The sequence below is a fragment of the Panthera leo genome, chromosome B1 (assembly GCF_018350215.1).
Source record: "Panthera leo isolate Ple1 chromosome B1, P.leo_Ple1_pat1.1, whole genome shotgun sequence".
Taxonomy (NCBI): domain Eukaryota; kingdom Metazoa; phylum Chordata; class Mammalia; order Carnivora; family Felidae; genus Panthera; species Panthera leo.
The window spans coordinates 167,410,110-167,434,661 of NC_056682.1; the positions used below are offsets into that span (position 1 = coordinate 167,410,110).

The 24,552-nt window shown below is 34.7% G+C and overlaps 1 protein-coding gene across 3 annotated transcripts; it reads right to left on the bottom strand.

The window, feature by feature from the left end:
• Positions 1-1,221: 1,221 nt before the first annotated feature.
• On the bottom strand, positions 1,222-23,118 carry GUF1 (GTP binding elongation factor GUF1). Of its 3 annotated transcripts, none has more exons than XM_042936479.1 (17): positions 22,798-23,118; positions 21,236-21,347; positions 20,747-20,895; positions 20,408-20,488; positions 19,461-19,538; positions 18,334-18,417; positions 16,422-16,486; positions 15,209-15,412; positions 13,233-13,372; positions 11,604-11,727; positions 11,119-11,251; positions 10,147-10,290; positions 9,115-9,248; positions 5,758-5,859; positions 4,196-4,315; positions 2,564-2,600; positions 1,222-1,565 (listed from the first exon to the last, which is right to left on the bottom strand). In XM_042936479.1, exons 1-17 carry the CDS (start codon positions 22,960-22,962, stop codon positions 1,428-1,430), a joined length of 2,010 nt encoding a protein of 669 aa, XP_042792413.1. In that variant the 5' UTR covers positions 22,963-23,118; the 3' UTR covers positions 1,222-1,427. The 3 variants fall into 3 exon arrangements, with proteins under 3 accessions (XP_042792413.1, XP_042792415.1, XP_042792414.1); XM_042936481.1 differs by having other exon boundaries at positions 22,656-22,876; XM_042936480.1 differs by lacking the exon at positions 19,461-19,538.
• Positions 23,119-24,552: the final 1,434 nt, after the last annotated feature.

The window sequence follows — 24,552 nt, forward strand, 5'->3', positions numbered from 1 at the left end:
TGTAGAATTACTTCATAATGTAATAACCTTAGTATAACATGTATCAATAGTCTTATCCCCAAAAGACATTTATGTCATTCAGTACATTCAAGGTAGAGGACAAAATTAAATCGCTAAATTATTTCTCTTACTGTAATACCATCTGCCCTCTCATTTGTTCATTAACTTGGTAAACATGGTAGTTAAAAGGACATATTTTAAAGCATGACAACCATTTACTGCCTGTGTGACTTCAACTAAATTAACTAAAGCTCAAATTTTCAATTATGAAATCTAGCAATTAATAATATTATTAATACTGCTGCTAATACCAAATACCCATCATTTTGCACCAAATGCATTTTAATTATAAAATTAAGACAGTTCCTACCCTTAATTTTAATTTAGATGTGTATATAAATTGTCTAGTTCCAAATATTTATAAAAATTTTAACAAAAACTAAACAGCACATGTCCAGCTAGTATGCTATTTGACTTCAATAACTCCTATAAATCTAAATTTATCCAGCTAACAATAAATTGATAAGGTGATTTTGAGAATATCTTGGGGTTGAACTAGAGAGAATCTTAAGTATGGGGACTTTCAGTGTAAGAAAAATACTCATGGGGCATCAGGGGGGCTGAGTCAGTTAAGCGTCCAACTCTTGATTTCAGCTCAGGTTATGATCTCAGTTTGGTTCGTGAGATGGGGCCCCCTGAAGCTCTGCCCCAACAATAAGGATCCTGCTCAGGATTTTCTCCTTCCCTTTCTCTCTGTCCCTTCCCTGCTCATGTGTGCTTGCTCTCTCAAAATAAACTTAAAAAAAATATGCGTGAAAACAAAATAGTTAAGATTCACTAAGTACATACTATTGTGTCATACACTCTTCTGAATATTCTAAGCATACTATCTGATATGATCTTCCCAACAACCTATGGAGGTAAATAATAGTATAATCCTGATTTTACTAAAGAGTAAACAGAGATTAAGTAACAATCTACCTTGCCAGTGAGTGGTGGAACAGAAGTTTGAAACCAGACAATATGGCTTCAGAATCCAAGCTCTTATCCATCTACTACTTCCTTTTCAAAGAAAAGCTAATAGGTTATTTTTGTTTATTTTTGAGGGGCGGGGGTGGGGAATGAGTGGGGAAGGGGCAGAGAGAGAAAGAGAATCCCAAGCAGGTTTTGAGTTGCTAGCACAGAGCCCGATGTGGGGCTCGAACTCACAAACCATGGGATCATGACCTGAACCGAAATCAAGAGTAGGACACTTAACCGACTGAGTTACCCAGGTGTCCCTGCTAATAGGTTATTTAAACCCAAAAACCCTGAAAGCAACAAGCAAGTTTTATAATTTTCACTCTGTTGTCAACATATACAGCTACTAAGAAAAAAGATACACAAATTTTAATTTATGAAAATTCATTATATTTTTTTTCCAGCAATTACTTATCAGATTGTGTCTTTAGAACTTTTATAAAGGCATCTCTTGGAACTTCAATGTTGCCAACTTTCCTCAGTTTTTTCTTTCCTTCTGCTTGTCTCTTCAAAAGTTTCATTTTTCGGGTAATATCACCACCATACTGAAAAATATTTTTAAAAATTTGAAGTCCAACAAATTACTCCATAGAAAATTAATCATACAATTACATACAGACATCAACACAATTACAATAACCTTACAATTATTACCCATGAGATACACATCTGCAGTTACCTTTCTAATCCTTTCATAGATCTCAATTTAACATCTTCTCAAAGAATGATAAAGGCTTTATTTATATTTTGGATGAGATGAAACTCACCAATGAAATCTAGTACTATGTTATGCATGTCAAAGAAGAATTATCAATCCTCTTACTGATTCAAGTCTTGAAATTTTGCATCATTTATCTATAGTCCAATAAACTCACATAGGCACAAATGTGCCAGTCCCTATGCTAAGGATTTAGAAAAGGCATTTACTGGTTAATTCTCATAACTGAGTTAAGAAAACGTTTTAACAGAAAAGACACCTCAACAAAGCAATGTAAGAGAGGTGGATTTCAAACTGCCATACTCTTCCCACAGTCATTGTCTTCAAAATCTCTCCTTGGAAATTAGGTCAATAATGTTATCCTGATCTTAACTGTTACAAAATACTATCTTACACAGTACTTAATATAAGGAAATTTTTATAAATAAGATGGAATAAGAATGTTATCAAAATCAATATGTTAGTCAACCTGAGATTTACCTATTTAAAAAAAACTAGGGGACCCTGTGTGGCTTAGTCGGTTAAGCGTCCAACTTCGGCTCAGGTCATGATCTCATGGTTGGTGGGTTTGAGCCCCATGTTTAGCTCCGGGCTGAAAGCTCAGAGCCTGGAGCCTGCTTCAAATTTTGTCTCCTTCTCTCTCTGCCCCTCCCCTGCTCACACTCTTTCTCTCAAAAATAAACATTAAAAAAAAAAACCAAAAACCTAGAGATGAAATAAAAAGTTATTGTAAAAACAATGGAAACCAATATATTTATACTGCTTTTGACTTTAAACCCATAAAATAGATCTATTATTCAAAGTAGAATACAGGTAGATACGTACACATTTTGCCAAAACATTTTTCCTATAGGCTTTCACACTGTAAAAGAGGAAATTTTATATAAGAATTACATAATTTCATTACACTCTTTAAAAGTACTTTATTTTCAAAAACAATCTCTCCTTTACCAAAGATTTAAATGATCATGTTATATGTAAGTAAAATTAGCTCAAATGCTCTTGTATCTATTTGGGTGTATTTGACATAAAATAGAAAATGAATTCAGCATGAACATCAACATAAATTTTATTAAAAATAAAAAAAGGTCAAGGCTTGTGTGTATTCTTGATTAGGCCAAATTCAAGCCTTAATTATATGACCTTAATTATAAGAATTATACAAAGTAATTTCTGGCTCAACCTAAAACTACTACTAAGCACTACTACCAAAAAATTTAAAAATGGTTATCATCACATCACTAACTCTACCAAATGTGGGTGAAGAGTGACTAGGAATATAAAGAATATATTATTTTTATAAAACTCTTTTCTGGGAAAAGTAAATAATTTTAATATATCCACTCAAGCAGTTATAAACTAATCTTTCTATAGTGCTTCTAAAAGGATAAGAATTAAGAAATTTCTACAGCATTTGGTAGAAGACAGGAAATTTGAAAAAAGCTCCATTTATATATATTCGTAGGATATAAAAATCTATTTTTTTCCTTTAAGGTATTCTACTTCAACACACTTATGTTAGAATTATTTGATATTTTAAATTGCACTTTCCAGGATGTTCCCTGGTTATCAATTCCTGACCAATCTCCGGGTATTCACGAAACTCAAAACAATTAACTAAAGCTAAATTGCGTTAGGAAAGAAAAATTTGTTACAAATACAAGCATAAAATTTATCCAAAGACTATATAAAAACGGTGGTTGTCACTTCACCACTACTGACACATGCAAGTTTGGGTTTAAACTACAACTGAATAGCAATTTCCAGCTAAGGAAAGACTTCTGATTTCCCAGAAGTCAAGGAAAGAAATATGCTACCAGATAGTTCTTGCACTTACTGTTACTAGTAGAACAGCTTATTCCATGTCCCAATTTATAGATCACATATCATAAAAAAGACCAGTTTCCTACATAAATTAGCCTATTTTCCATGTCTACTGAATCACATAATCAACCTACAATGCAAAGCTTAATACATTAGCATTCTTCTCTCATCTTTCTGATTTATAATTCTGCTAACTCTGAGGAAGTAATATTAAGTGCTTTAAGTAAAAATCATAATTTAATTTTGTCTTTTGGAAGAATATCTCCAACAATTCTTTTTTTTCAAAACTTCTTCAAAAGTTTCAGTTGCTAGTAGCTTATACACTATTCCTAACTCAGGAAATTCAGTAGTCATTCAGTAAAATGAATGGAAATAAAGCAATTCATCAAACCAATGTCCATTATGTTAATAATTATACATAATATAGCTTAAAATGTTAAATTTAAGTAAATCATTATAACAGTCATCACTTAATTAAATGGAATTAAAAACCAGTTTAGTATTTCCCCGAGTAGGAATAAAGCTTAGGCCAATGAGAAGTTAAATTTTTCAGTATTATTTCATTCTTAAGTCATATCATTTCTAACCATTTATCATTTCTAAAACAGGGAACAAAAATGAATTTCAACTCACGTTTCTCTTGCAATGATTTTACTTCCAACAGCAGCTTGAATTGCTATCTCAAACAGTTGCCTAGGAAGAGAATCCTTCAGACGTTCACATATGGCTTTGCCAACAGAGTGTGCTTTGTCTCTGAGAGAGAAAATGCAACTATTTACACATCCTAAATACAAACATTTAAAGTAGCTTTCTAGGGGTGCCTGGGTGGCTCAGTAGGTTAAGGGTCCAGTGTCAGCTCAAGTCACGATCTCGTGGTTCACGGGTTCAAGCCCTGAGCCCTGCATCGGGTTTTGCGCGGACAGTGTGGATCCTGCTTCAGATTCTTTGTCTCCCTCTCTCTCTGTCCCTCCCCTGCTTGTGCAAGCTCTCTGCCCCTCCCCAGCTCATGCTCGCTCTCTCAAAACTAAAAATAATAACAAAGTAGCTTTCTAGCCTATATGTATAATAAACATGAAGGTGATTTCTTTCTTTTTTTTTGGATTAATCCATTTCTTGTTTTAAGTAGACTCCATGCCCAGTGTGGAGACCAATACGGGGCTTGAACTCACAACCTGAGCTGATGTGATCAAGAGTTAAGAGACTGACCTTGGGGCACCTGGGTGTCTCAGTCGGTTGAGCTTCCAACTTTGGCTCAGGTCATGATCTTGCAGTTCACAAGTTTGAGCCCCACATTGGGCTCTGGCCTGACAGCTCAGAGCTTGGAGCCTGCTTCGAATTCTCTGTCTCCCTCTCTCTGTCCCTCCCCTGCTTGCACTCTCTCTCTCAAAAAAAAATAAATAAATAAAAATAAAAAAGAGAGAGACTGAGCCACCCAGGTGCCCAATAAAGGTGATTTCTTCAGGAGGTTCAAATGGAACTCATCTGTCATAAACATCGCTTCTCTCTGAATGATAGGACTTCTCTGATTGCAAAAATAACATGACCTATTACAGAAAATCTAGAAAAACATACATAAAAACCATTCCCCTCACCCATAGAAAACCAATGTTAAACATTTTAGAATCTCTGTGTTAAACATATATCCGTCCAGCTATTTTTCTGCATATATATTATATTTGTTATTTTACAGTTTGGAACATAATGTATATGTGTTTGGCTTTTTATTTAGTAGGCATTTTTGTCACTTAACAGTACTCCGCAATATAGTTTTAGAATGGTTTAACATAACATGATTATTAAACAAGTGCTCCATTATTTTTATCAATCTATTTGTTCAATGCGTAAGGTATTTCATTTTTCATTATTAAAAATTTTTTATGAAGATAAAAACTTGTTCTCAATTTTAAACCTATCATGAAGTTTAAAAATCATTTATTTTGTCCTATTTTGGTAAGGAAAACATTTCTTTCCATGACATTATCCTTTTTTACTATAATTCTCTTCTTTCATATTTAATAGTTTGGAAAAAAGAAGCATGGAAAAAGAATGGAAGGAGAAACTAGTACAAGAAAATTTAATGAATTACTCTTAAGTTTTCAAAATGTCATTGTCAAATAAAAATGATCAATAATTTAAAAACATGTCAAAAGTGGTTACTTTCACATTCCATGAATGCTAATTTCTATTCAACTTACTTGTGAACAATAGTTACCAGCTCCTCTACAACATTTCCGTTCAGCAGAATATCCATTTTTACAAGTTCTGCAGTCTGGTAGCCTGCATCTTCATAATCAAAACTATGAAGGAAAAATATCCAAGTGGTAGATAAATGTTATACTTCCCAACAGATTATTTCTCTTTGCAAAATATCTTTTTTCTTCCCCTATCCTCCACCCAACTTTCTATCAAAATATTAAACATACATTTCACATAAACAGATCTAAATGACCAGAGTGAGAAACAAACTCCCTCATCTTTTCACATTTATGAAATGAGAGGCAAAAGCAAGGGGAACATGCTTTATGGGGGAAAGGAAAAGAAATTGGTAAGCCAGTCTAGGAAAATGGGACAATGAAGGCAAATGTCACATTCTTCCCAACGTTTCCTCCCAACAGCTGCTTGCTGGCTGTAGACAATAGAATATATTAATTCTCAGAATTTCACTAAGTTTGGGTTTCTGTTTAGTTTTCTGTTGCCAGTAAAATAAATGTTATGGCTTTGATAAAGAGTCGTCATAAATAAGACTTTCGGACTTCATATATTGCTATTCAGTTTGAATCTGCTTTTTTAGGGATGAAATGAATTAATACATATAAAGCATTTGAATAGTACCTAATACAAAAAAAACAAAAAAAAACAAAAAAACAAAAAAAAACAAGCTATTTAAATTTTTTTTTTTTTTAACGTTTATTTATTTTTGAGACAGAGAGAGACAGAGCATGAACAGGGGAGGAGCAGAGAGAGAGGGAGACACAGAATCTGAAACAGGCTCCAGGCTCCGAGCTGTTAGCACAGAGCCCGACGCGGGGCTCGAACCCACGGACCGTGAGATCATGACCTGAGCCAAAGTCGGATGCTTAACCGACCAAGCCACCCAGGCGCCCCCAAGCTACTTAGAACAGAGCCTAGCTTAGCACATAGAAGCACTTGGTTAGCATCAGCTGTTTACTATTAAACAATATGGTCAAAGCTTATCACGCCAATTAAAACACAGTTAACTTACAAAACTGAGGTCCAATGAGAAAGAAAACTTTAATTATGCTTGCATGTCTTTTCAGTTATGGATAAGAACGTGGATAGTCTTAAACTGTCTTAACTGGAAAACGAACTCATGCCTAGAGTTGCAAATGTTTGGTTTCTAAAGCTTTTAGCAGGAAGGTGACAAGTTGATACTCATACTCTCTAAAACCAGATTATTATCAAGTTTTGCTAAATCCTTTTTCTTCAACAAACATTATTAAGCATTTATTATATACCATCATAAGGACTATGCAGAACACAAACAGAGGTAAGAAGACCTAGACATAGTCCCTAGATATCACCCGTTTACAACTTTAAAAATGTTCTGTGCTCCAAAAATTTACAATTTCTTCACTCATTTTTTCAAAAGAAGCCATTATACAAATGTCTGTATTTCTAAGCCAGCCCAATGGAAACCTAACCTCTATTCAAAATATTCATTCAAGCGTACCACTGGAATGAAGGAAACACATTCAGAATTCCAAAAGGCTACTTGGGGTTTGAGGGCAAACAGGTCTATCAAAGTAAGTGTCAGAAGCAGCTTCAATATAGTCTTTATATAAGAAAGGAATTTCCTCTTCTGACCCAGCTGCAGAAGATTCTTGCCACTTGGTTTAAGAGAAATTGTTCCTAATCTCAATCCATGAGAAGCCAATAACCTAGGCTATGATGGATTTTTTTTTTAAGTAAGGAATTGACTGCATATAAAAAAGATACATTTTGAACATAAGAATTACCTCAATTCTGGAAGCTGGCATTATTTTATTTTTACATAGTTCAAAATTAAACATGTTCTCTCATTTAATCTGAAATTTAAGTTTCTAAACTAAAAGATTTTAAGATCACTTAATTCACACAGTGGTATCCAAATGCAAACTACAATTGACAGGCTTTTGTTTAAAATGTTATTTATAACCACTTAGCTTAGTGATCTTTTAATTACGGTAATTGTTTAATAACATGCTGCCTCAATTCATTTTAGTTTAAATCCCATTGCCACTTATTTAAGTTCTTGTCTGAAAGAAGACAAAGAAGAAAAATATTGGGTGACAAAGCAGAAAAAAATAATTTCTCAATACAAACGCACACAAAGAATACTCCTTTGTATCAAGGGTTATAATGACTTTTTCATTAAAAAGCTCCTTTTCATAAAGCTAAATTTCCAGGTCACTGTAGCATGTTTCTTTGAGTACTGTAATTTTTCTTTGAATGTGTTTTTTACAGATGTGAATATTCATTTTCCCTTCTACTCCCCCAGCATATTCCATATTTTCTTTGTATTCCAATATATTTATATTCCAGTAATTTATATATTTATAATTAAGTTAAATATATTAATTTATTTTATATTTAAATAATTTATAATTTAAATAATTAAACTTATATTAAATTAAATATATACAAATTAAATGTATATATATTTATAAAAATATATTTATATTCCAGTAATTTAAGATTTCAGGATACTCAGGGCATCTAGAGTTATTTACCCCAATATAAACTATTCCCAAAATGCTATGCATTGAGTTGTTACTTAGTATTAAATCTTCCTTCACTTCTAGAGGACTGTTCCTCCATGTACTCCTGGGGATGAGACCATGGTTTTCATAATGTGGATCACTTATTCCAGGGAAGAACAAGTTATTAAAGTGTTCACAGATACAAGGGCACACCGACCATTTTTTACAGACTAAATATGTACTTCTGTTTTCCAAATGTATAGAGGTGCTCTTAGGATTACATAACTACAAATACATATTAAATGTGCCACTGAGATCACAGTGGCTTTTTTTTTTAATGTTTTATTTATTTTTGAGAGAGAGAAACTGAGTATGAGCAGGGGAGGGACAGAGAGAGAATGAAACACAGAATCTGAAGCAGGCTCCAGGCTCCGAGCTGTCAGCAAAGAGCCCGACACGGGGCTCAAATTTACGAACCTCATGACCTGAGCCAAAGTTGGACGCTTAACTGAGCCACCCGGGCACTCCATCATAGTAGCTTCTTGAAATTACATATAATTCTAAGGGACTGGGGGAGTACACTCTTTTTATCAAGGGGATACTACAATATTTTTTTTTCCTAAAAGCAGGGTAATAGCTTGATGAATCAAAGGAACTCATTCTTCCATAAGCAAATTATGAGTACTCCCTAACACTTACAAGGTTGCTCCAAGACTTTCTATCCTTAGAGTGGTTTCTCAACTATCCTCAAGAGAGCAGAGATTATTAAATAAATAGAGTATTAGAATACTCATGCTGGTCAATATTTCAAACGAATTGTCCAGGTATCTCAATTTCTCATTAAATTTTTACCTAGCATATCCAGAAGACAGGGACTTCAAAGAATCATAAAAATCCACCACAATTTCATTCAAAGGGAAAAGATATTTAAGCATAACTCTATTTTGATCAATAAATATCATATTCTTCTGAACTGCTCTTCGAGCCTAAAAAAGAAAAAAAATGTGTTTAATGATAACCTATTTAAATGGTTCAAAATGAATACAGAAAGAGGTTGATTACTAATTTAAAAATTTCCTTACAAATCCTAATAAAGAGTGGCAAAATGAAGGAATATTTCTTTAATGGTCTACTAGAATTCTGAAAACAATACTTATAATACAGAGGACTATTTTGTATATAACATATTTATTACTAAAGCTTTTAATCCTTTGTCTTTATCTAAGAATTTTATCTTTTTAAAATTACATAGTATGCAAAAATAAACCAAATGTAATTATAGATAAAGTAAAAGTTCTAATTTCTTGGTTTATAAATAAAAAAACTTAGGCCCAAAGAAATTAAGTGACTGACCAAAGTTTTCTAATTTGTGAATACAGAATTAAAGTGCAAGTCCACTAGTAATCATTTTAGAATTCTTTCCAATACAGGTCAGAGTATTTCAATAGGTTTGTTTTGAGGACTGTGATTTGTGGATTAAGTCATTTATTACAATGTGGCAAAAACTTGAGTCAGAAGTCTCAAATATTATAGTTATCCTTCAAACTATCCTCAATTTCAAGTATAAAAAGGCTAAATTATTCTTTTAGCTAGTCAGTATAAATAAGCATCAAGTTTGTTTCCTTTGCTAAACTATCAACTCAGTAAATTAAGACAGATGATCAAAATTGCAATTCTATTTTCTCTTACTTAAAATCAAACTGATTTTAAAAGTATAGATATCTATACACCTCTCTCTTTATATATACACATGTAGATAAGACCTTTGTGAAAATTTCTTATAAATTCAATGTGCTCTGCAGAAGGAAATCTTTCAAAACCTGAGCAGGAACCAGTTAGGGAGGACTAAATTTACTTTTATATTAAATTGTATTACATTTATACCTGGCAAAGCATCATTACTTTCCCAGTATATTCATCTGGTGTGATAATGGTACCCAAAACAACTGGCTCCAAATATTCTGTTACTTTTGATTTTTCAGGGAATTGTGCAGGATTGATGATTGTAATTTCCTTTTCTCTGTATTCCTAAAAATAAGAAAACCACCAATAGCTAAGTAAGATCTTAATAATTACATTTTAAAATTTTCAATTTTTACAGTATATGTTAGCATTTATTTTGTTATTGCACTTGTTGAATAAAAACAAAATAATTCCTCAAGGTTAGACTATTACCTTAACATGCTTTATATTTTAAAACTATCGAATTATAACCACTTAGTAACAATTTTTCATAAGTAATATATTGTGTTCATCGACATTTACTAAATACATCTCATGTACCACTTAGAAATAGTATGATGTGAAAGTACATTTTAATCTGCCCATTATAAGGCATTAGCTTCCTAAGTTAATTTTGTTGGAAGATATTTACAGATGCCAATGTTAAAATTTGTTTAGAATGAATATATTACCACTTAGATGGAATACAGTATTGTCTCTCTCATTAACCGGAAATCTAAAATTTCCTACAGCCAGATAGCAATAAATGCTTCACTTTTCATAAGATAAACTACTTATGACCAAAATTATATTCTTCATTTTTGTGCTAGATTTTGAACAGTTTTAAATTACTAATTCTACTTTTTACTCTCAGTAACAGGCTAATATTGACAATATACAGATTTTTATCAGGTTAAGAAAAATACTGCATGGATTAGTTAAGCGGCTTCTTTATCATTAGTCATAAGGTAAGTCAATTTTTAATATCTACTAATCAAGAAATAGCTCACATAATAGCTACTCAGCTAATGGTGTACTAAAAAGTTTCTCTTGCATTCCGCATACACACACACACACACACACACACACACACACGTATTTAGTTTTCCCATGTATGCTGGTTCACAACAGTACCTTTATCAATTTTGCTGATGAAAGAACAGCTTTATATGGAACAGTAGGGGTTGTCAAAATTACAGAAGCATTATATTCTTGTTCTAGTCGCTGGTTGAAAACTTCCATGTGCAAAAGTCCAAGAAATCCCAACCTGGGGGAGAAAAAGCCAAGCTCCAAATATCTGTCTCAGGGGTCTAGTTCCTTTGATGAACATAGTCTTACTTTGTGGAGGAAGGGTAGAATCAAAAGTCATTCAAGCAATTCACACCATAATTAAATGCTGTTATTAAATAGGACTCAAAATTTCCATTGGGATTCTATTTAAAATTGCTATAAAACTTACCCACAGGACATGAATACAGGGTGAAATAGGCAGATGGTTGTTTTAGTTAGCTTTACACTAACAAGAACTTATCCTCAGTAATCAAATGTACAGGAGCAGTAAACCACTTAAACTTCATTTTTCAATAAAAATCTGACACTACGGTGTAATAGAATCTTACCTCCAGCCAGCACCTAAGGCAAGGCTACTATCTCGATGAACCGTCACACTGGAATCATTTATAGTCAGTTTTTCTATAGCACTCTTCAGATTATTATATTCAGATTGGTCTATAGGGTACATTCCTGAGGACACAATGATTTCTAATTATCACATGTGAAAATATGCCTAAAAGCTAAATATACAATGCTTCCAAGATCAAAATTAATCATTTACCTTTTAAATTACTTCCCTATATTTCACTGACCACAAGAACTGGCATGCTAAAAAAACTGAATGTTAAGTTACATTGGCTTTAAATATCTTTAAGTTTCAAAGCCTTATGAATTTACAACTGGATTCACACTCCAAGTGATGTTTTTATGTGTTTGCACAAATATAATTAAAATAAAGAAGAACCATGAAAATTAAACCTATTGTAAGAAAAATATATTTCAAGAAACAAAAGTTGAAGACATTCCACAGCTACAAATGAAACTCCATTAGTAGATAAAAAAACAAGTAAAAATAAAAACTACACCAAATCCTTAATTCTTCAGGGCAGATAATCTATTAAAACCAAAGATATGATTGACTTTGCCTAAAAGTGGGCATAAACAAACTTCCTACTTCCCAGTGCAAGATCCTAAATGGAGAAAACCAAACGCTAGATACCCAGCATAGAGTAACTTAATGACGTTCAATCAGGTGTTTCTTTTTCAAACGTCTGTAATACCACACAGTAGTAAAAGGTTGTGAAGTTATACACAGGAGGGGTAACACTATCCCCACTATCCACTATCTACACTAGCACTGTACAATATATTTTTTTTAAGTTTATTTATTCTGAGGTGGGGAAGGGGCAGACAGAGAAGGAGACAGAATCCCAAGCAGGCTCTACACTCAGCATGAAGCCTGATAAGGGGCTTGATCTCATAAACAACGAAATCAGGACGTGAGTGGACATCAAGAGTCAGATGCTCAACCAACTGAGCCACCTAAGCACCCTCAGCACTGTACAGTATTAAAGAAAGTCCAACTAACAGGAAGGTACTCAGTAAATGTCCACTGGTAATTAGTGATAAAAACATCCTAATTAGAAAAATATTCCAGGGGCTCATGGATGGTTCAGTTAGTTAAGCATCCCACTGTTGATTTTGGCTCAGGTCATGATCTCCCAGTTTGCGAGTCCAAGCCCCGTGTCAGACTCAGCACTGGCAGGCAAAGCCTCACTCTCCCTCACTCTCTGACCCTCCCCTACTCATGTTCTCTCTCTCTCCCACTGCCACCAGCAAAAAGTAAATAAATACACTTAAAAAAAAAAAAAAAAGAGAGAAATATTCCAAATGTAATGACTTACTCTCTACGAAAACAAGAAGGAGATTCATATTACTATGCTCTTTAATACATCAGATAGCTTATTTCTTAAGCCCTTGTATTTTCTAAGTTCTAAAAGTTTAGGAAATGATTTCCTACATAAAGTTTCACTACACATATGAAATTAACTAATACACATGAATAGCACACAAAAAATCTAAAAGAAGCAGAGAATTCTAGTTTAGCTGTTATTTAAAATGAGTATTTCTAGTAATTTTTATTTCAGTTTACACAACAAATTGGCCCTCATCCTTTGAATTTGTGAGCTCCTCACCTGCAAATACCATTGGTTTCGCTGATTTAAACCCAGGCAAGGGCTCCACTTGTTGTTTATGTAAATACAATGTATCTCCTATTTGTGCTTCAGTGACATCTTTCATCCCAGCAATCAGATAGCCCACCTGTCCTGCATATCTAAATAAAATTATTATATGGAAATATTGACTGCTTTAGTGTTTCAAATGCAAACTCATAATTAGCTCTACCTTTCCAGGAAATTATTACACTTTCCAAACAAAACCTTGTCTAATTCAAAGTAAGTATTACTTATCACAATTCTCAATGCTAAGGATTGCCAGCAAAAGAACATACCATGCTTTACAATCCATTATCAAGGACCTCTGCAACACAACAAGTCTATGGTCTTCTTCATGACTCTGCCCACCTTTGCAAATTAAACAACAGCTTCTAAAATATAATGTAAACACAGTAAAACTAAGTGCAAAAACATCAAATGTTTCCTATAGTGTAAAACACTATTTTATTAGTGAATTGTGTCACAAATGTACTTAAAAAAAAAAAATAGATTTTTAACCAAGCAGAAAAATGTGAACTCTTAAACAAATCTGACGTCAATTTGACGTTCCTCTTATAGGAAAAGAGCAGATCCCAAAATTTCAGAGTTTTTACCTTAGTTCTAGTTCTTTTTTTTTTTTTTTAAGCAAATTTCCTACATGATAACAAACTAATTCACATTTAGGATAAAGTACCAAAATCTTTAGTGAAGATACAGTAATAGTCAATGTTATGATCTATATGATGTAACTGAGACCTCAATTTGAGTAAAATTAAAATAGATTTTATGACTAGGGGGGTTCTGGGTGGCTCAGTCAGCTGAGTGTCCGACTTTGGCTCAGGTCATTATCTCATGGCTCGGGGGTTCGAGTTCTGTGTCTGGCTCTGTCTGAGTCTGACAACTCAGAACCTGAAGCCTGCTCCCAATTCTGTCTCCCTCACTCTCTGCCCTTCCCCCGCTCATGTCCTGTCTTGCTCTCTCTCTCAAAAATAAATAAACATTAAAAAGAAACTTAAGGGGCGCCTGGGTGGCTCAGTAGGTTAAGCATCCAACTTCAGCTCAGGTCATGATCTCACAGCTTGTGAGTTCGAGCCCTGTGTCGGGCTCTGTGCTGACAGCTCGGAGCCTGGAGCCTGCTTTGGATTCTGTGTCTCCCTCTCTCTCTCTACCCCTCCTCCGCTCATGCTCTGTCTCTCTCTATCTCAAAAATAAATAAACATTAAAAAAAAAAGAAACTTAAAAAGAATAAAAATAAAATAGATTTTATGACTCAATTAAAAAATGTAACGAGCAAAATAGTGCTAGTTTTAGACATACAAGATTAAACGATCAAGTGTGACTATATACCCACTTGATTTACTACCTTAATTTTTACAGATGAGGAAACAAAGACCTTCGAATGCTCCAAGTATGTACCAGGTGATTTATCCCATCAGTACCCAGAATACTGATGGAGTAGGCAGGCAAATATTTGTAAGTGAACTCAGAATTCAGTTTTTCGCTAATCCCCACATGCCATGGATCCCAATCAAAGTTTTACCATGAATTCCATACTAAAGAAAAGAATTACCAAATTTTCTTCACTACTTTTATGTTGAAAAATCTAATTATAAAAAATTAAGTATCAAAACTAATACCCAGTATAATGTGGATATATATGGGTGACAGAACCATCTCTTTCACTGTCTCATCAAATATATCAATATAGGACCCAATGTGCACTAGGATCATAAAATTTGTCACAACTAGTCAAAAGGAATAAAAATACATCAAATTTATACTGTCCTTCACACATGAAATTGCAAAAGCATTTAATATTTAATTGCATTTAATGGTAAGTTTTTTGTTTTTTGTTTTGTCTGAGTTATGAAATTGGGACTAAGGATATCAATCTAAGAAAGGCAGAGATAGAAACACATACAAATGTATTTTAATTACTATTGTAGATTACTTACAGTTTATGTGCTGGCTGCTCATTAGGATTCAGAACTCCTACTTCATTAACTTCATGTATCTTTTTAGTATGTGCAGATACAATTTTATCTCCTTTGGAAACCACTCCATCAAATAACGCTACATTGGCTATCACGCCCCTATACTGGTCAAAGGTGGAGTCAAATACCAAAGCTCTCAGGGGGTTTTTGCGATGTACTTTGGGACTATTAAAAATAAGGAAAAACACACACACATAACAAATTTAAAATCTTAATAAAATGTCTATTTTCAACTCAAATATTATGCTTAATTTACTCTTATACCTGAGAAAGGCTGATAACTGTCAAGATAAAAACATCTTCCCATAAATTACAATGCCTATTTTTAAATCAGTTTTAATTCAACCTTAAGTTTTAAATGAATGACTGTTTTAAAATGATTTATGAGGGGATGCCTGGTGGGCTCAGTTGGTTAAGTGCCTGACCCTTGAGTTCAGCTCAGGTCATGATATCACAGTTAGTGGGGCTCATGGGATTGAGCCCTGAGTCAGGCTCACAGCATGAAACATGCTTGGGATTCTCTATCCTTCTTTTTCTGCCCTTCCCCAGCTGGCATGCACCCTCTCTCTCAAAATAAATAAATATTTCTAAAAAAATAGGGGCACCTAGGTGGTTTAGTCGGTTAAGCGTCCAACTTTGGCGCAGGTCAAGATCTCACAGCTCAGGAGTTCGAGCCCCAGGTCGGGCTCTGTGCTGAAAGCTCAGAGCCTGGGGCCTGCTTTGGATTCTGTGTCTCCCTCTCTCTCTGTTCCTCCCGTTTGTGCTGTCTCAAAAATAAGTAAACATTAAAAAAATGGTAATAAAATTAAATAAATAATAAATAAATAAATAACTTATCCTCTCCAACCACAAGAATGGGCTAATCTAAAATAACACATCAGGGGGCACCTGGGTGGCTCAGTCGGTTAAGCGTCCGACTTCGGCTCAGGTCATGATCTCGCGGTCCGGAGATCGAGCCCTGCGTCGGCCTCTGTGCTGACCACTCAGAGCCTGGAGCCTGTTTCAGATTCTGTGTCTCCCTCTCTCTCTGACCCTCCCCCGTTCATGCTCTGTCTCTCTCTGTCTCAAAAATAAATAAACGTTAAAAAAAAAAAAATTTAAAAGAACACATCAGACTGACAGTCTTTATACCATTAAAAACAAACAAACTATAGAAAAATAGCAAAATACTTACGGAGGTATTCTTTCAATGACTGCCTGAAGAACTCTTTCAACATTTGTTCCAAGTTTAGCAGAAATCTAAATTTAAAAAAATAAGCATTTAAATACTATTTTTCTACCTGGTGACTGAGTTTTATGATCAGAAAAAAGAAAGAATTCTAACAGTTATCAATTTAAAGAAGTAGTAAAAGGAAGCACAAAACTTATACTATACGTCAAGTGTCCTTCCATTACAGTTGGGTGACTCTATAGTTCTTTAATTAAATTACAAAAGCATTCTATTATGGTATTGAAAGAACAGTGGTCTAAGAGTTTTAAAAAATCTGAGTAGTTATGACTGTATGGAATGCATGACTTTGACCAATATGTATTCCTTTGAGCTGCAAGTTCCTCATCTAATAAATGATTATTTATATTTTTCCTAAATCTCAAGATCGTCATGTGAAGAGAATAAACAATATATGTGGATGATAAGTATGGCATTCCACCTAAAACACCACAATTTGTTAAACGAATATCCATGACAACACCTGTCTTATTCAATTATTTACTATGCTTACTTCTTTCTTTACTTATTAAATGACTGTCTCCCCAAGGAGAATGTAAATACAATGAGACATTTTTCTCAGAGAGATGCTATGATGCAGAGTAACTTAGGGAGGCCTCTCTGATGAACTGAGACAGGGGTCTTGTCTATTCTGCTCACTGCTGTGCTCCTAGCTGACACCTACCAAATAAGTACCTGAATAAATTTTGTAAAGATGCATTAAAATCAGAATAGTTAATTACACTTTAATAAAACATAACCCAAGTTATGAAACCATAATTCCAGGACTGCTATATGAGGTCCCTCTTTATAATAAAAAACATTAAATTCTGTGTATGTGTATCTGTCTCTAAGGAAAAAAAAAATACTGCTCTTCAGTTATTACAATGTTGTATGTAATCAACCACTGTGTTAAGGTTAAATAGATAAAAAACAGTTATCACCTGAAATATGCCTTTTCAAAAATCAAACAAGACTGAAAGTGGAAGCTAAACATTACATTGTTACACTAACATAGTTACTACACAAGCACTAGCACAGCACAGTTTGGTTGTGGCTATTCAACACTTAAATCATCACTTGAAAATGAAAATTCAAATTGAAACTAGTATTAACTTGGGGCACCTGGGTGGCTCAGTCAATTAAGCATACAACTTCTGGTTTCAGTTCAGGTCATGATCTCGCTGTTGGGGAGACAGAGCCCCAAGTTGGGCTCCACAGAGCATAAAGCCTGCTTGAGATTCTCTGTCTCTCTCTGCCTCTCCCCGACTTGTAACACATACAAATGTCTTAAAATTGGTTTGAACCTGCTCGTCAAAGGAAGTATTTCCATAGGGACAAAATGGCTAACAAGAAATACTACTGCAATCAATTGCAGAAGGCCTACATTTTAGTCCTGGCACATTAGCTCTCTAGATCTTACTCTTAAGAATGGAATAAAATCTTTGAGCCTTAGTTCTTTCAACTGTATCTCAAGTGGGACGCTTGGGTGGCTCAGTCGGTTAAGCATCTGACTTTGGCTCAGGTGACGATCTCACAGCTTGTGAGTTAGAGCCCCACACTGGGCACTGTGCTATCAGCTCAGAGCCTGAAGCCTGCTTCAGATTCTGTCTCCCTCTCTCTCTCTGCCCCTCCCTGCCAAAAAATAAACATTAAAAAAACATTCTTACAACTGTATCACAAGAAAATTCCTATCTGTCATAACCATGTAACAAGGATTTCTGGGAGGATCAAATGAAATATGAAGAACTTTGTAAAACTATGAAAACTTTATATAATGATGGACTCTCAAATACTATGAAATTTCACTAGGCCAATACCTGAGATTTTTAAAAGTATAACTATGTCTTCACAAAAAAAAAGGGGGGGGGTATCTTACCTTAATACATTCATCACTTGGAATATCAAACACTTTTTCAATTTGTTTTTCAACCCTTTCAGGATCAGCATTCTTCAGATCAATCTTTAAAAAAAAAATCATTATGCCTTACTTAATGCAGTAAAAATAAAATGTATTACATATTAATAGTATTTGGAAATAGTTAAAAGTATACTTATAAGCTAATTGATCCCTCTATTTTTCTTTTCAAAAAGGTTAAAATAACCTAGATACAGGCAATACAATTTTAACAAGTATAGCCATTGAAAAACCAAGGGCAGATAGCAGAGCGTGCAAAAAATTTAGGCAGCTGGCAACTCAAGGCAGGAGAAGTGTTCAGTAACAATTTGTCAACCAAACTGTAAACTGACTTTATAAGTTAGATATAACTTATGACAACAAACTGTCTTACCTGTAAGGCAACTTTGCCTCTTTTAAATTTAACTCCAATATCAAAAAATTCAACTAAATGCAATGTAGATTTTTAAATTAAGATTCTTTATTAGTTTTAAAACATAAAAGTTAAAGTTTAACAACAGTGCTCAGTTTAGCACTTGTTATGTTTCATGTATTACATTATTTCCCCGAAGATTATAAGTGCCTTTTCTTTTCCTATCCATGCTTTATTTTTTTTATATTTATTTTTGACAGAGACAGCATGAGTCAAGGAGAGTCAAAAAGAGGGGTAAACACAGAATCCAAAGTAGGCTCTAGGCTCTGAGCTGTCAGCACAGAGCCCGACAGAGGGCTCAAACTCACAAACCATGAGATCATGACCTGAGTGGAAGTGGGAAACTTAACTGACTGAGCCACCCAGGCACCCTTCCTATCTATGCTTTAGTGTAACAGACATATTTTGGCTGCCCTGCCTGTATTCCTTTCCTGCAGAAATAGCCCTCAATCCCTCCATGTAATTCAGGGAGACTGTCTTCTAAACTACATGTAAGGATACAGGAATTTGAGTTGCCAATCCTATTGTGTGCAAATTCAAAGAAGTAAATCCTACCAATATATTTAATATAGAGTTCAAGATCCCTCATATAAAAATAGTATACCAAATAATCAAACGCTAAATTTACTTTTAGAAGGTAAAATAGTAAACAGCATTGTTGTCTCATTGGAATTACCTTGTTTATAACTGGAATTACCGATAGCTGTGCTTCAAAGGCAAGAAAGAAGTTTGCTACAGTTTGGGCTTGAATACCCTAGAAATATCAAGACACAAGATACTGATATGACCACCTACCAACTATCATAAAACTTGTAATATAATACCATCCCACACATTTTCCCCAAAAGCAGAGGTATAAACTATGGTATCTATACTTCCATGCATCTGGATGATTCCTTGTGAAAATTCCTTTCATTTCAGGAAACGTTTATTGGAGGACACTGTTCGGACTAGGGACAAAAACGTGCAACATGAACCCTAAAAGCTTACCAAAGAACACATTCATGCAGTTCAGTTTATAAAACCTAGTACTATACATATAAGGTAGGCCTTGACCTTCCCTGAAAAGATCAAGAAAGGTCTAACACAACAAATACCTTCGGATTTAGAATGAAAAGTTTATGAGAAGCTGAAATACATCAAAAGCTTACTTTAAATAGTATATCACAACTCTTACATCATCACTCAATATGTTTTTGTTTATCTTTATACCACAAAAGAACTTAGTAATGTTATTGGCATGTTTCTTTAAACCTAACATTTCCCAAATTATTACCTTAAAATTATCCAAAATGACTTCTAAAATAAATTCATGTTCAAGGTTTGCTAAAAATTAGTATTAAAACCCCAAATTAAGAACTACTATAAACTGAGTTTTTGGAAGGATAAATCTCTTAACAGTTCTGATCAGCATAAAATGTTTAAAATACGGACTAGTCCATTCCAGACTGCTTTAGTGCAATAAAACTTCAAATTAACAGGACCAAAGCATATGATTTTGGTTAACTAATACAATAAATTGTATTTTCAAGCATAAAAATTCTACTTCCAAAATATATTTTAAGGAAAATCTCTTGAACAACCAAGGAGCACGTCACACCACATAGGATTAAAAGTACCTACCTCATTTGCATCAACCACAAGTAAAACACCCTGGCATGCAGAGAGGGACCTGGATACTTCATAACTAAAATCCACATGGCCCTGAGGAACAAAAATTATTGATACTTCTGAAGTTAGCCGTAATTATTTTTTTATGCCAAACCTACTGACTCCTCTTGATAGAAAGTTAATAGGTTTCTTTTTTTAGTGGATGCTTGTGAAACAAGTTACTCAAACATAAGAATACTGAGGAAATAAGTGTTTATTTAATGTTCAGTTCAAAAATTGATCAAGGATTTGTTTGCACTCTTAATACAAGGCTGACTTTAGTAATAAAAACAAAGTTATTTCTCAACTTACCGGTGTATCAATGAGATTTAAAAGGTACTGCTTTCCTTCCCAATTATAGAAAAGAGATGCTGTCTGTGCTTTAACAGTGATTCCTCTTTCTCGCTCCACTTGCAATTTGTCAAGAACCTGCTTATTATTTTTTGTTTTATCAATTGTGCCTATAAATAGAAATAGTTATTGACACTTCTAAGAGCTTTTAAAAAGACACAATACTGGATACAAAATTAAACCAATTGGGGCACCTGGGTGGCTTAGTCAGTTAAATATCCAACTCTTCATTTCAGCTCAGGTCATGATCTCACAGTTTGTGAATCCCCACTTGGGATTCTCTCTCTCCCTCTCTCTGCCCCTCCCCTGCTCAAGCTCTTTCTTTCTTTCAAAACAAATAAATAAACACTAAAAGGTTTTTTTTAATAAAAATTAAATTAAAATAAAACTTCAAAAAGCATGGTAAAAATAATGATTAATCACTCATGGCCATTTATAAAATGAAAATACCTGTTAGTTCCAGGAGCCTGTCAGCTAAAGTACTTTTGCCATGATCCACATGTGCAATGATACTGAAATTTCTAATATTTTCAACAGAGAATCTAGACATGTCAATTTTTTCCTAGAAAGAAGAGAGAAATGAAACATTTATGAGTATACATTTTGCATGATAGGAAACAAACATACTAATTCAAAAATGTTCCTTTTGTCTTCTTTGAACAATTTCATTTATAACATTTATATTATTCCTCTGACAATAAAGAGATATACAGCTAAACTCTTATTACAAACAATTGATTAAAATAGCACTCATCAAATACATGAGTTTCACTGTTAAGGTGATAACTTAGCTAATTAAGAGTCCCTTATAAATATTCCCACCACTGAGAAAATGACTTTCATGAATGAAGAACCCAAGACACCTAGAGCTCCTGAAAAAGCTTAGAGCAAGCACCTTGTCTAACAAAACCTCTTGAGGCCAAAAACAAAAACATACAAACAAAAGCTACAGAAATGTTTTAAGGAGAAAAAAAAGGAAATTCTTTGCCCCCATAATACATTTAACCAGCAATCATATCTAGTTAAAAACCTGTGCTCCTAATATTATCTTCAAAAGTTTTATATTTTTGTTGTTGTTGTTTGACAACTTATTTGGACAGAGAAAAAAGTTTTAACATCCGCAAAAAACTCTCAAAAAACAAACAATAAAAACTCTTATCACTTAAAATTTAAAAACATTTTAGAATGTGACTCCTGAGTTTTAGTTGCATACATCATCTTTAATGCTTTAGGAAGCCTCACTGCAACCTGCTAAAAGTGGGTATACGAGTAGAGTATGTCTGGTTTTTTGTACCCTAAATATTTTATTTTTCCAATCAAATCTGTATTTCATAACCAGCATTAAAAATAGGAAAATTACAGTGAAATCCACAATAGTCGTGACCTTTATAAATGTTCTAATACAAAGCAGACAATGAAGGTGCAACTTACATGTGAAAGAAATTCTAAGAAAAAACTCAACCTAATTTTTTTGCCCAGTGGATTCCTCCTCCCCTTCATCTTTCAACTGGCATTCAATTAAAAAGATATACAGGACCATACCACTTTTAAGAACTTGAAATTGCAACATAAATTCATTTTACATTCCCCAGGCATTTTAGAAAAGGGCAATTAATCACATTTAAGTCTTATTTTTTCCAATTACTCATAACTTGCATCCAGTTACTCTACTTCTCTGCCTACACTGTATCTCTTCATAGTTATCAAACAGTGCCTTCTCCACCACAAGAACAAAGGCTCAGAAAACAAGTTTGTTTGGGGTCACATAAAATAAACAATAGTTACCCACATTACAAACTAGGAAAGTCAGAACGTGACTTGTCCAAGGTCACATTGGGGAGTGGTGGAGGATTCAGAACCCAGAGCGCACCTTGAGCTCTCAGCTTTGCCGCCTTTAAAGAATCACAACCTGCGTCCACAGGTAGTTTAGGAAGCCCTTCACGAGTCCAAGTCCGCCAGGAGCGCCCTCCCAAGTTTTAAAACAGAGTTAATTAGAGCCGAACGGCGGTCACCTTGCGCTCAGCCGAGGTGTAGAGCCTGTCCCAAGCCCTGAACTCGGCAGGGGCCCCACGGGTCGGCGTGGGAAGAGGCTCCAGGCGTCCCCGCTGTGCGGTCCCTGCGGCCCACACTGCTAGCGCGCGGCCGTGCGACCAGCCCCGACCCACAAGAGTCCACATCCCTTCGCGCGACGCAGGCGTCAGGTCTGCACCTCGAGACAGTTCTGCGCCATCGCCGGTAGCGCGATTTCCTGCAAGATGCCCCCGGCTAAGATCCGGCGAAAAAGACCTAAACCGTTTCACACCGGCGGAGAAGAAAAGCTGCCGAGGACAACTCCGCCCAACTACTGACTCCGGTGCGACACAGGGGACGCAGCGCCGCTGTTCGGCGCCTGCACGTCGCCCGACGTCGTGACGCCGGCGTGCCTCTGCGCGGGGCTGTAAGGGAGTCACGTGAGGGGAAGCGCTCTCCAGCAGTGTCAGTCTGGAGCTCGAAACAGCGTTGGCATTTAGCTTCCTATCAAATGGCAAATAATATTGCAACTGTTTTTGAAAGTCTTAAAGTCGAAATAGAGTCCCCGTGTTGTTAGTGATATTGCTAATATTTTAGTGCACCTGTAAGGACACGGGTGGTAAAATTGATTGCAATAATGTATCCTGGGAAAGTTTGGGACAGGAGAGAAGGTGAAAAAAAGTTACACACTGAACTCCCAGAAGTCTCCATCATCTTCAAGTTACGATGTCAACAAATACTGACCTTGCAGAGGGCAGAGCTCTGGCTAAGTAAGGTGGGTGGTAATGATAAGAGATAATGAGACCAGTGTCTGTCCCCCACTATCACCTTTGAGCTTTTTTGGACTATCTAGTGTTCGATACAGAGGAATGGTAACAGCAGCTGTGTTGAGTTCACCATTGTATTGGTTCTAGTTTGTTCTTGGACTCCTATTAATTAACCAAAACAGTACTTGTTACAACACTAATTACTACTGTCACCTTTGTTAGAGAATAAACTTTACAGGTACCTTGAAGTACAATGAACATGATAATTCGTGGTACTTTACAGAAATCGGTGTTGCCCAAACAGCAGTAATTTGAATATTATTCTCATCGATTTCACCATATCTTTATACTCCTTTTATATACTTAATATTTTTCTTTAAATCAAATTATCTTTGATACTTAATTTATTTTAAAAGAAAAATTTGTATCCTTACTATAAATAGAAAAAGAATGACCTGTCATAAATTAAAACAGTAAAAATAAGTGTAATTAATTTTTAAAAAATGTGATTCAATGCTAACATCTTACCTGTGAAAGGCTCTGAATCTCTCTTGATTGAAAACATGGATTAGCAGGCATTACAGAAGAATTTAGAAACATAGCACTAAACAAAGATTTTTCTCCTTGACTCAATTAGCGGTATTGAAATAAAATTGGAAGAATTTTCTCTGTATGATTCAGTGTTCTGGATGCCATGTCTGTCTCACCTAAAGTCATCTTGGTACCTCCATTAGTCCCACATTCTGGGAACACTGCAATATCTTATGGGGTTGATGCTACATTCCCAAACCCACGGATGTGTATTCATTAGAAAAATACTCACTGAGCATTTGTTGTGTCAGGTACTGGACTTGATATGGGAACTCGAAGAAATTAAGCAAACTGTCTGAAATCACATAATAGGTAAAATGGAAAAATCTGTATTTGAAACCAGAGCTCATCCCTCTGCAATATCTTTGACAGCACAAGTTTATTTGGTTTTCAATCTGG

Excerpts from the sequence above, each read along its gene's own strand:
- GUF1 (XM_042936479.1), bottom strand. The coding sequence starts at position 22,962 with ATGTGGACTCTTGTGGGTCGGGGCTGGTCGCACGGCCGCGCGCTAGCA. Across the intron at positions 20,489-20,746 it reads TAAATCTCATTGATACACCG|GGCCATGTGGATTTTAGTTA; the intron begins GTAAGTTGAGAA and ends TTTGTTCCTCAG. Across the intron at positions 10,291-11,118 it reads CATCAGCAAAATTGATAAAG|GAATACAGAGAAAAGGAAAT; the intron begins GTACTGTTGTGA and ends TCTTATTTTTAG.